General features: G+C 46.2%; 1 protein-coding gene across 7 annotated transcripts in view; it reads left to right on the forward strand.

The window, feature by feature from the left end:
- Window positions 1-12,922, forward strand: part of CUL2 (cullin 2) — a 323,154-nt gene that overhangs the window by 61,080 nt on the left and 249,152 nt on the right. For all 7 annotated transcript variants that reach the window (XM_029588577.1, XM_029588576.1, XM_029588575.1 and 4 more), the window contains one exon: window positions 6,132-6,234. In XM_029588577.1, coding sequence (XP_029444437.1) covers window positions 6,132-6,234 — 103 coding nt within the window. The remainder of the gene's footprint in view (window positions 1-6,131; window positions 6,235-12,922) is intronic.

The following is a 12,922-nucleotide window of genomic DNA, read 5'->3' on the forward strand; positions in this document are numbered from 1 at the left end:
GTGGCCGCTAGTGTGTTTGTGACTTGCAGTTTGACATGAGCACCCAGCATTATTTTTTATTTTGATTGGCTATTTTTATTTGTTTAAAGCTTGGCAATAGTGGTCTTAACAATTACGTTTGGTAGCATTATTGAAAGGAGGCCATTAAGTAAAGCTACTGCAGTAACTATCTTAAAAAGGGCAAACCACAATAAAATGAGGAAATTTATTAAAAAACAAACTAAAAGGAACAGTTACAGGGGTTAAAAGTTTCCATAAGGCATGGATGCTGTTTAAAAATACTATTTTCGAAGCCTAGATAAAATGAATTCCATACATTTAAAAAAAGGTCAAAGGAAGACTAAGGAGGTCATTTACCAAGCGGATCACACGCGATAAGGGACGATTTTCATGAGAAAAGTCCCTTATCGCGTGCGATACCAAGATGGGGCGGAGTCGGGCGGCGTCAGCCCCGGAAGAGGAGGAGTCGGGGCGGCACCGGGGCTGACACAGCGAAGACTTCGCCAACAGCGAAAGGTACGCTTGTTTATCGCTGTCAGTTTTTCACCGAATAACTACACCTTTTATGGTGTAGTTATTTGGCGTGATGCCGGCAGCGATCGCACCGAGGAGGTGCGATCTCTGCCGGCTATCGCAGGACCGCCCCCCGTTTCGCTCCCCCCATTACCGCGGGATTCACTATGCCTTGCGGCATTAGTAAATCCAGCTCCAAATGCTGTTAGCATGGTGAAGTGAATGAGGCAAATAACGCCAAAAAGACTTGTCTCAAAATGGAAAGCAGTAAGGAAAATGGGAATGAAAGTAAGCACCTGCAAGTTAGAAGAAAACCATTAATAAAGCAGGCCATGAAAGAATTTGAGAACATATTTGCCACTGAGGTAAAAATGTTTTCAAATACATTTGCAGCAATAAGTCTGTGAGAAAGGCAGTTGGACCATTCGATGACTTGGATTAAAGGGGCACTTAGGGAAGCACGTAAAAATAAATAATCCTAATATAGGTAGATAGGGCTGGATTCTGTTTTAGGAATTGCCATCCAGGATAAAGGATCTTGCAGTCATTGTGAATAATATGTTGAAATCCTCAGTTTAGTTTGTGGCAGCAGGCAAAAAAGCAAATAGCACATTAGAAATTATTTAGAAAGGAATGGAGAATATCATAATGCCTCTGTATCAGTAAATGGTACAAATATGCCTTAAGTATTGTATTGTGTTCAGTTCTGGTAACCTCCATCTGAAAAAATATGGTGATACAAAGAAAATTGCATAAACCATTATTAGCCCGGTGGACTTGGGAAAACCACCACTTATCCCTTGAGGTGAGCAACAAGAAATGGATCTACTTTTTTTGGATTCACTGGACACTTGTGACCTACATTTGGCACTGTCAGAAACAGGATGCTGAACTCAATGGACCTTTGGTGTGACCCGGCATGACACAAGTTAGGTTCTTATTACCTCATATATTGAGTCAAAATAACATACAAAAAATGTCAGGCTAGGACTTGGCACATTACAAGACACAATTCAAAGGCACAACTATCAGATTGCTAGTCACTGATATCTTCTCATTCAATGCCAGGTTTGTTCATAGCATAAACAGTTTCTCTTTGCCTTCATTAACTTGAACATAGTTTAACAATGGAGAAGGTACAGAGAAGGGTGACCAAAATGATAAAGGGGATGGAACCGCTCCCCTATGAGGAAAGACTAAAGAGGTTAGGACTGTTCAGCTTGGAGAAGAGACGGCTGAGGTGGGATATGATAGAGGTCTTTAAGATCATCAGAGGTCTAGAACAGGTAGATGTGAATCGGTTACTTACTCTTTCGGATAATGGAATTACTAGGGTGCACTCTATGAAGTTAGCATGTAGCACATTTAAAACTAATTGGAGAAAGTTCTTTTTCACTCAATGCACAATTAAACTCTGGAATTTGTTGCCAGGGGATGTAGTTAGTACAGTTAGTGTAGCTGGGTTTAAAAAAGGGTTGGATAAGTTCTTGGAGGAGAAGTCTGTTACCTGCTATTGGATGACTTAAATACCATGAAAGACCTGACTGCATTAACATATACAGCTAGACATTCATCCTGTCTCTAGCTTTAGCACACCCCACAGTCTCCTACCTTTCCTCATTTCTACCCCTATAAACATATGTTCTCAGTAATGTTTCTGTAATGTTTCTCTGGAAGGAAAACCCAAGTCACCTCCCACAGTTATGTTTGCGGTAGTTAATCGTTTTGTAACTGATGCTATACCTAATCTGTTGCTATATAAGCGGTTATATATAACCTATTTCTATCTGATGTTATAACCTAGCTGTATCTGATGCTATAACCTAGTTGTATCTGATGTTATACCAATTGTGTTAACGCCTGTAATATGTTGTTATACCTGTAAACCGGAGTGAGGGCCTTTCGCTAAACTTCGGTATATACCGTATTTTTCGCTCCATAAGATGCACCTGACCATAAGACTCACCTAGGATTCACAGGGGGAAAATTAAAAAAAAAATTGTGCTAAATCGACTCTGTCCCCGGGCGTCTGTGCGTCTTATGGAGCAAATTAGGGGAGTGCATAACATTTTTTTTTCTCCCCATTTTGTTTTTGGGTCTGGGGAGGGCTATTTCGGTCCATTCCCCAGATCAGAAAACTTTTGTCTTTCTAATTCTGTGGGAACACCCCCCCCCCCCCCCCCCGAAAAAAAACACCTCATCCCAACCCTTTAAGTTAATTAACAACCCCCACCCTCCTGACCCCCCGAGACCTGCCAAATTAATTTACTACAACCCCCCACCCTCCTGACCCCCCCAAGACCTGCCAAAAGTCCCTGGTGGTCCAGTGGGGGTCCAGGAGCGATCTCCTGGACTTGGGCCATCGGCTGCCAGCAATCAAAATAGCGCCGACGGCCCTTTGCCCTTACTGTGTCACAGGGGCTACCACTGGCATTGGTCAACCCCAGTGACATAGTAAGGGCAAAGGGCCGTCGGCGCCATTTTGATTGCTGGCAGCCGAAGGCCCAAGTCCAGGAGATCACTCCCGGACCTCTCCTGGACCCCCGCTGGACCACCAGGGACTTATGGCAGGTCTTGGGGGGGGGGGGTCAGGAGGGTGGGGGGTTATAGTAAATTAATTTGGAAGGTCTGTGGGGGTCAGGAGGGGGCGGGGGTTTTGTTAGATTTTTATTTTTTTTTATATTCGTTCCATAAGACACACAGACATTTTCCCCCCACTTTTGGGGGGAAAATGTCTGTGTGTCTTATGGAGCGAAAAATACGGTAAAAGCTTACAAATAAAATAAATAAATTAAGTTGACTTAGAAAATGACCACTGCTATTACTAGCAATGGTAACATGGAATAGACTTAGTTTTTGGGTACTTGCCAGGTTCTTATGGCCTGGATTGGCCACTGTTGGAAACAGGATGCTGGGCTTGATGGACCCTTGGTCTGACTCAGTATGGCATTTTCTTATGTTTAATGGACTTAGTTTAGACAAGATTACAGATCTTCCAGACCTGGGGTCCAGAGCACAGGATATAGCTCTCAAGTTGCAAGGAAAACTGGGATAGCCCTAGTTATCCCTTATTAACTTTTGAGATCCAGTCTGATTCCTTGAGGTCGGGGTTGCAGGTCTAGGCTGAAAGCAGGTATGCAAACCTTCTCCGTTTACCTGGCTGCAAATACAGAGACCTACTCTGTGGCTCACAGGTAGTAGACAAGCCCTCCAATAGGGCAGACCCCAGTTCAAGATGAAGTCTAACTCTTCTTACCCTTACACTCACAGAAAAATCAAGGTAATAAGTGATTTTATTTTTATATTTAAGTACAAGAGATTGTGATGTCAATATTCAAAGCTATTCAGCCAGTTAACTTGCATATTATTGGTCTAAATGGCAAGTTTTGAATATTCCCCTTACTTGTCCAGCTAAGATTTAGCCAGATAATAAAGGGGAATATTGGGGGCATTCTGGGGGGGGGGGGGGGGGGGGGGGGGGTTGAGTTAGCCGAATAACTAATCTAGCTAACTTTGGTAAGTTAGTCAAATAAATTATTTGGCTAATTCCAATTTATTATTTGGCTAACTCAGGAAATGCTTGAGAACAGATCTAACGTTATCCAGTTGGATTAAATGGTCAGTTTTTTCAGTGGAAAAAGTTAAACAGTGGAGTGCCTCAGGGATCTTTTCTTGCACGGGTGCTTTTCAGTATATTTATAAATGATCTGGAAAGGATTATGATGAGTGAGGTAACCACATTTGCAGATGATACAAAATTATTCAGGTTAAATCACAAGCGGATTGTGATAAATTGCAAGAGGTGCTTGTGAGACTGGAAGATTGGTCATCCAAATGGCAGATGAACTTTAATGTAGATAAGTGCAAGGTGTTGCATATAGGGAAAAATAACCCATGTTGTAGTTACAGGTGTTAGGTTCCATATTAGGAGCTACTAGCCAGGAAAAAGATCTAGGCATCATAGTGGATAACACATTGAAATTGTCAGCTCAGTGTGCTGCAGCAGTCAAAAAAAGCAATGTTTGGAATTATTAGGAAGGGAATGGTTAATAAAATGGAAAACGTCATAATGCCTCTGTATTGCTCCATGATGAGACCGCACCTTGAATACTGTGTACAATTCTGGTCGCCGCATCTCAAAAAAGATATAATTGCGATGGAGAAGGTACAGAGAAGGGCGACCAAAATGATAAAGGGGATGGAACAGCTCCCCTATGAGGAAAGGCTAAAGAGGTTAGGGCTGGTCAGCTTGGAGAAGAGAAGGCTGAGGGGGGATATGATAGAGGTCTTTAAAATAATGAGAGGTCTAGAATGGGTAAATGTGAATCGGTTATTTACTCTTTTGGATAATAGAAGGACTAGGGGGCATTCCATGAAGTATACAAGTAACACATTTAAAACTAATCGGAGAAAATTCTTTTTCACTCAACTTACAGTTAAGCTCTGGAATTTGTTGCCAAAGGATGTGTTTTGTGCAGTTTTAAACCCAGTTGTAGCTGGGGTTAAAAAAGGTTTGGATAAGATCTTGGAGGAGTCCATTAACTGCTATTAATCAAGTTGATGTAGGGAATAGCCACTGACATCACTAGCATGGGATATGCTTAGTTTTTGGGTACTTGCAGCCTGGATTGGTCACTGTTGGAAACAGGATGCTGGGCTTGATGGACCCTTGGTCTGATCCATTATGACAGTTTCTTATGTTTAGCCTTAACCTGCTATATTCTTTTTTTTTTTTTTTTTAATATTTATATTTTGCTTTTTTGCACCTTTTTCAGCACTTCAAAGTGGATTGCATTCAGGATAAAGTGACTTGCAATGGAGGGTAAAGTGACTTGCCCACAGTCACAAGGAGCGACAGTGGGATTCGAACCCTGGTCTCCTGGTTCATAGCTCACTGCTCTAACCACTAGGCTATTCCTAGATGATTAAGTGGTGCTGCAGTTCTTAAGAAAACAAAAAAACCCCTCCAAAGCAACTATCTTGTGAGCCCAAATGACAGCTCCTCCCCCAAGCTAAGGCACCCAGTCCTACTGAGCTGAGTATCTCCACCTTCCCCAAACCCCTCAAAAGGGATTAAATACATTAAAAACTGATGTGGTCAGGTGCCGCCTGCCCTTCTCCCCTACTCACTCGCCGTCTTTAATGTTAAAATACCCTACTTTGGGTTTCTCTCCCTCCTCCTCCTCCTCCAGGTATTTTAACTTTCCAATTATTGTTTTATTGTATTATGTGCTGTAATCCGCTCTGAACGCTCTAGCTGAAAGATAGTGGGGATGGGGGCATCTGACATTCAGGCCACTAGACCGGCAAGATAATATATATATATATTTTTTTAGTACTGCAACTCTGCTAAAGGTTCAGGCTAAAGTTATCCAGCCACACGAGGCTGGAACATAACAGGTAATACTCAGAAGATAGCCAGTTAGGGTTAAACATTATCCGCCTTAAAATCGTATATATTCAGCGGGATATTTATCCCGCTGAATATCCAGGATAACTTATCTGCTAAATTATTATTATTATTATCTGTTGTAGTTTTTAAAAAAATATTGGCTTCTGTATGTTGACTAACTATCTTAGGTATGTGAAAATTAAAGACCTTAACAAATAAAAACCAGGGACATTTATGCACTGTGTGTGGCCTATCCTGAACCTCTTGGAGAGCGGCTTTATACAGAGACTAAAATATTTTTAGAGAATCACGTTCAACAGTTGCATAAGGTAACTATAATCTGTCCATAATGTAAGTATGCTTTGTCTGTGCATTGACAAATGTAGCATTGTAGAAACATTGGACGGCAGCTAAGTAAGAGATACCCCTGAACACCATATTTAATAAGTTAGTAAGTACATCATGAGATCTGAGAAATACTTTCCCACTGATTAAGTGAGAGGACAGACTGACAGCCTAATGCAAAAACCTGAGCATTAAAACTGTGTACTGCAATTCAGCGCACAGTTTGCTAACACGCAAGCTATTATTTCTTTTTAACGCCTGATGCAGTAAGCTAATCCATTGGGAGTTAAAATGGGTTGAACACACATTTTAACTAGAGATGGGGGGGGGAGGGGGTGAGGAAGCTGCCAGTGGGAGAGTTCTGACATCCTCCGCTACATAACTGGATACAGACTTATCCGGCCAGCTTGCTGAGGTTTGCCACAACTTATCCGGATAAGAACTTCACTGCCAATATAGCAAGAAGTTTTACACTCACAAAATGGAAGTACTACTTAGTGTCCTCGCATGGAAATCCCGTGCAAATGAGGGCATTAAGCAGTACTTCCTGATGCAGAGAGATGCACTGGCCAAACAATCTTTCTTAGCAGTGGAAAGTTAACTCCAGGATCAGAGTGAGTTTCCACTGCTTCTGTGCTGGCACTTAAAACCTATAAAAAAGATAGACAAAAAGTCAGAGAAACACTTCAAGGCTAAGTACTGATTTCTGCTGCTGCTACTTCACCTGATAAGTACTGACTTATTCGGTTCTCTGGCGTGGTTTTCTGCCACCTAGCCGGATAGGTATTTATCCACAAAGTGTTTCTCTATCATTTTTTATTTTTTTTTACAGGTTTTAAGTGCTAGTGCAGTATAACTGAAAACTTACTCTGGTCCTGGAGTTAACTTTGCAGAGCTAAGAGAGATTGTTTGGCCAGTGCATCTGCATCAGGGAGTACTGCTTAATGCCCTCATTTGCACGGGATTTCCATCCATGAGCGCTAAGTAGTATTCCCATTTTAGAACACATCAGCATTAAAATGTACACTCACAAAATGAGTGTTCAAATGAGGCCAACACTATATATTGGCCAGAACGCACCTTTCTGCATCAGCCTGTGAGTGAGTGATTGCCCCAAGCAGTCTGAGACAGGTTGCTTATACATCACGGAGTATTTCCTAACTGAGTTCTGTTTTGTTTTGATTGTTTGTTTTATGATATATGTTATTAATCGATTGTATGTATTTACTATGATTATTTTGTAACCCATTCTGGGCAATTTTTTGATAGGACACTTAAAATATCAAAATAAACATATTGATTTTTTAGGACTTTTTAGGAGATACTTAATATTTTAGAGTGTCACTTACTCTTCTTTTGTGGTGCTCAGCATTTAAAAGAAGCAGAATGTAAGACTAATGTATTGATGAAAAGAAACACACAAAAAGAACAGAATTTATTTTTTACAGATGTTAGTTTTTGTTTTATGTAGTTATATTTTGCCACTTCCAGCTTGCATAGTATGTCTTTTACTGTCCATAGAGACAGTTACTGATTGTCAAGAAGTGTAATACACTAACAGCATAAGGGAAGAAAGTGATGTCCGTTTCTGTGTGGAACCCAATTTCTCCTCCTGATTAACCACTCTTTCTCCAAGGACTAGCAGGATGGTAGTCCTCACAAATTGGATGATATAATTGGATGGATCCCTGCATGGAAAACTTTTGTCAAAGTTTCTAGACAAAATGGAAAAATTGTTCGGGGCCAAACATTCCGAGTAGTCCTCTGCGTCGGGGACCTCCGCCCCACTTGGTAAAGAGATCCTGACCTCGGCACCCCTGAGCTCCCCTCCTTTCGGGCCTGGTCCCGAAATTGGTGCAGGAGACCGGCTGTTGTCCATCTCATCCCCCTCTCAGTCGGGTTCCTCGACATTTCCATCGGCCTTGGGGAAGGATCACCGGGATAAGCCCAGGAAGCATCTACACAAATCCTCCTCTTCTTCCAAGCCAGACCGTGGGAGAGCATCATCCTCTGAGCCTCCCATGAAGCGGTTGAAGGCGGAGGTCATCATCCCCTCCGACCCCACTGATGCCTCCAGGTGGCCCCCACTGGCTCCGGTGGAGGGATCGGTTCCCCTCCAACTGGAGGGTCCCCTGATTTCGCCGGCTCCTCAAACCATGCCTTCCTCACAAGCATTCGAGGAGGAGCTGGAAAGGTGTGTGTGGAAGGCGGTCGGCCGGGCCTTGCAGTTTCCCCGGGTACCGCCTCCACTGCAAAAGGCTGCTCCACCAGTGCTTGCACCATTGCTGGAACGGCTTGATATGCTGCTCGATATGTTACCTACGCAGCCAGCACCAGTGCCACAAGTCACTCAGAGGCCTCTGGGTACACTGCTACCATTGCCACTGGCCCCCATACCAGTGAGCAACTCCTCAGAGGAAGACAGGCCATCAGGCTCGATGGCGGGCCGGAGGCTCGTGGTGACTTTTCACCGTCCAGCTCTCCCAGGGCCCTCGGGGTCAATTCCACTGATTCCCTCGGTGCCCCCTTGAGAATTTGAGGCCTTCAGGTACCGCCCTCAATGCTGTCGAGGCCCAGGCCCCGCATCCAGGTGAGCCTTCATTGTCTCGCATCCCTGGAGGCTCGCAGCGAGGGGGTGGTCCCCTATGACCCCTGGGAAGGGGAAGCATCCGTATCTTTGTAGAATGAATCGGAAGATTTACCTTCTGAATCCTCCCCCCTCTGAGGAACAGCGACGATTCACATCCCCCCCACCCCCCCCAGAGGATCTCTCCTTCACAGGGTTCATCAAAGCCATGGCCGAGTCAGTCCCCTTTCAACTGTTGACGGAGCAGTACTCTAGACACAAAATGCTTGAGATCCTGCAGTTCATAGATGCACCGAAGGAGGTAGGGGTGGTACCCGTCCATGACGTTTTCAAGGACCTGGCAACCTGCTTATGGGAGTATCCCATCTCGGTGCCACCAGTCAACAGAAAAACTGACGCAGTGTACTTGATTCAACTTTCCACTGGGTTTGACCTCCGTCAACTCCCCCACCAATCGGTGGTGGTAGAGTCAGCCCTCAAAAAGATTAAGAGGGTGCGCATCCATGCCTCAGCTCTGCTGAGGCATGAGCACAAAGCCCTAGATGCCTTGGGCCGTTGAGTGTTTCAGTGCGCCATGCTGATTGCCCGCATAGCTTGTTATCAGCTTTACATGGGGCAGTATTCTCAGAACTTGTGGAAGAAAGCCCTGGAATTCAGTGAGCACCTGCCTCAGCTGTTCCAAGAGGATTTTCAGGCTGTCGTCCAACAGGGCCTAGAATGTGACAAACACGAGGTCTGTGCAGCTTATGATGTGTTTGAAACAGTCATGAGGTTGGCTGCAGCGGGCATTGGGGCCCAGCAAACAGCATGGTTACGGGACTCCGACCTGCGTCCAGAGGTCCAGGACTATTTAGCCGACCTGCCCTGTACTTGGGGAGAACCTGTTTGGCGACCGGATTAAAAAGTCGGTGGCTCAGTTGAAGGACTATCAAGAGACTCTTCAGCAATTGTTGGCTAGTATGTCTGACACCCAGCCCACCAGAAAACCCACTCAGCCATATTTGAAGCGGCCTTTCTACCGACCCGCTGGTATTATCCTCCTGCTACAAGGTCTAGGCCTCAGAGACCGGTCGTAAAAACCAGGCAAAGGCAGCCTAGGCCCCCTCGGGCACCCACGGCCCCACCACAAAACCCCGCCACTAGATTTTGACTGGAGGCAAGGGAGCAAGAGCCAGCCACGGAACTCTAGCCTATCAGTTGGGAGTCGTCTCCAACTATTTTCGGATTGTTGGGATTCAATTATGTCTGACCACTGGGTCCTGTCCATCGTTCACCAGGGTTACCGGCTTCATTTCCAGCGACTTCCGCCCCGCTCCCCGCTCCAATACTTCGAGCAGAGCTCTCTGCCCTCCTTTCTGCTCAAGCGGTCAAGCCTGTGCCGACCGTCCAACAGGGCAGGGGGTTCTACTCCTGATATTTTCTTAATTCCAAGAAAACAGGTGGCCTCTAGCCCATACTGGACCTGAGAGCTCTAAACCGGTTCTTGGTAAAAGAGAAGTTCAAGATGGTCTCGCTGGACACCCTAATTCCCCTTCTCAAGGGGGGGGGGGGGAGGGACTGGCTCTGCTCCTTCGATCTGCAAGACGCATACACCCATCTCATTTTTCACGGCGATCGGCAGTAACCTTCGATTTCTGGTTGACCACCAACATTACGAATACCAAGTCCTGCTCTTCAGCCTGGCATCTGTCCCCCGAGTTTTTACCAAATGTCTGGCAGTTGTTGGTGCCCATCTTCGCAGGCAGGGGATTCATGTATTCCCCTATCTTGACAACTGGCTTATCAAGTGCAGCTCCTACCAAGGGGCTCGGACTCGTATCGCCTCACGATAGACACGCTGGAGGCCCTGGGATTTCTGATCAACTATCCCAAATCCCACCTTCAGCTGGTCATGCAACTGGACTTCATTGGGGCACCCCAGGCCATTGTCCAGAACAAGGCTACCTACCTCATGACAGGGCAGAGACCTTAGCGGCTCTTGCATGTCATATTTCTGGCTGCAGTCAAGTCTCTGCTTGCCACTTGCTCCAGCTGCTGGGCCATATGGCGGTGACAGTATGGTACGGTGCATGTCACCCCATTCGCTCAGCTACACATGCGCCGTGCATAATGGACACTACAGGGGTGTCTGGCGTCCCAGGACCTGCATGCCCGCATCCAGGTCACAGACAAGTTACTGTGGTCCCTTCTATGGTGGACAGTTTCTGAGAATCTGGTGCGGGACTTTCCATTTTCAACAGCTCCACCCCAAGCCATGCTCACCACCGATGCTTCTCGGACAGGGTAGGGAGCGCATGTTCTCGGATATCATACATAGGGTTTCTGGTTGCTTTATGAGACATGACTTAAGATCAACTTTTTGGAGCTGAGGGCGGTCCATTATGCCCTCAGCTCCAAAAGGTTCATGTGAGGGAGCTTCTCGTGAACAAGGTAGTCCTGGTGCAGACCGACAGCCAGGTAGCCATGTGGTACCTGAACAAGCAGGGAGGAACCGGGTCATTTGCTCTCTGCCAGGAGGCGGTCCAGGTATGGACATGGGCCATCAACAATGATATAACTCTCTGGGCAGCATACCTTCCAGGAGTGGACAACACCCTAGCCAATGCCCTGAGTCGGACATTCAGATCACACGAGTGGTCCCTCAAGCAGGAGTTAGCGAACCACCTTTTTAGCTGCCGGGGAACCCTGGACATAGACCAGTTCGCCTCCACAGAAAACAGGAAAGTACGCTGTTTTTGCTCCCTCAGCAGGAGGGACAAAGGATCGATTAGACACATTCTGGATCCACTGGGGAATGGGCTGATATACGCTTACCCGCCCCTTCCCCTCATCTCCAAGATACTCCAGAAGTTGCAACAGGATCAGGGCTCCATGATCCTGATCGCTCCCTCTTGGTCCCGTCAGGTCTGGTACCCAACACTTCAGGAGTTGGTGGTATATTCCCCGATCCATCTGGGAATGGCACCAGACCTAATCACCCAGGTCCAGGGCAGGCTATGCCATCCCAACCTGCGGACCCTGACCCTTATGGCTTGGATGTTGACCGGCTGATGGTAGAGGCCCTTGGCCTATCTGAGAAGGTATCCCATATTCTGGAGTCCAGGAAACCGTCCACCAAAAAATTCTACAATCTGAAGTGGAAATGATTCTCCTCCTGGTGCAAGGGTCAGGGCTTAGACCCCTTCACTTGCTTCCCCTCTGCTCTTCTGGGCTACCTGTTTTCTCTCTCTGACTCCGGCCCTCAGACCGTGACAATGAAGACACACCTCTGTTCCATATGGGCATACCATTAGGGTGTGGATGCTTCTGCAATTTCTTGCCATCCACTTCTGGGCCGTTTCATTGAGGGGTCTCCTTAAATTGAAACCACCCACTTGTCCCCTGGCAGTTTCCTGGGACCTTAACGAGGTTCTCCCACAACTCATGAAACCCCCATTTGAGCCGTTGCGCTCTTGTGACCTGAAGTACCTTTCTTGGAATGTGCTATTTTTGGTGGCAGTCACATCGGCTTGCAGGGTAAATGAACTGCAGGAGCTGGTGTCATAACTGCCTTACACGAAGTTCTGTCATGACAGGGTGGTCCTGCGTACACACCCCAAGTTCCTACCCAGAATGGTTTCAGAGTTCCACCTCAACCAGTCAATTGTACTGCTGTCATTTTTCCCAAGGCCTCACGCTCACCTCGGTGAACGTGCTCTCTCCATACCTTAGATTGTACGAGGGTACTCGCCTTCTACCTGGAACAGATGGCGCCCCATCGCACCTCCACTTAGCTGTTTGTCTTGTTTGACAAGAACAGATTGGGTGTCGCTGTCTCCAAACAGACACTGTCCTACTGGCCAGCTGCTTGCAATACCTTTTGCTACATGCAGGCGGGTCTGCAGCTTGCTGGCCATGTCGGCTTCGGTAGTGCACTTCAGGGCGATTCCCATCCACGAAATCTGCAGGGCAGCAACTTGGAGTTCCTTCCACACTTTTGTCTCCCATTACTGCCTAGACAAAGACTGTTGGCAGGACTCTGGTTTTGGGCAATCCGTCCTCTGGAACCTCTTCCAGCCATAAGAACCCAACTCTCCCTCCATATT

The sequence above is a fragment of the Rhinatrema bivittatum genome, chromosome 2, assembly GCF_901001135.1.
Source record: "Rhinatrema bivittatum chromosome 2, aRhiBiv1.1, whole genome shotgun sequence".
Classification (NCBI taxonomy): domain Eukaryota; kingdom Metazoa; phylum Chordata; class Amphibia; order Gymnophiona; family Rhinatrematidae; genus Rhinatrema; species Rhinatrema bivittatum.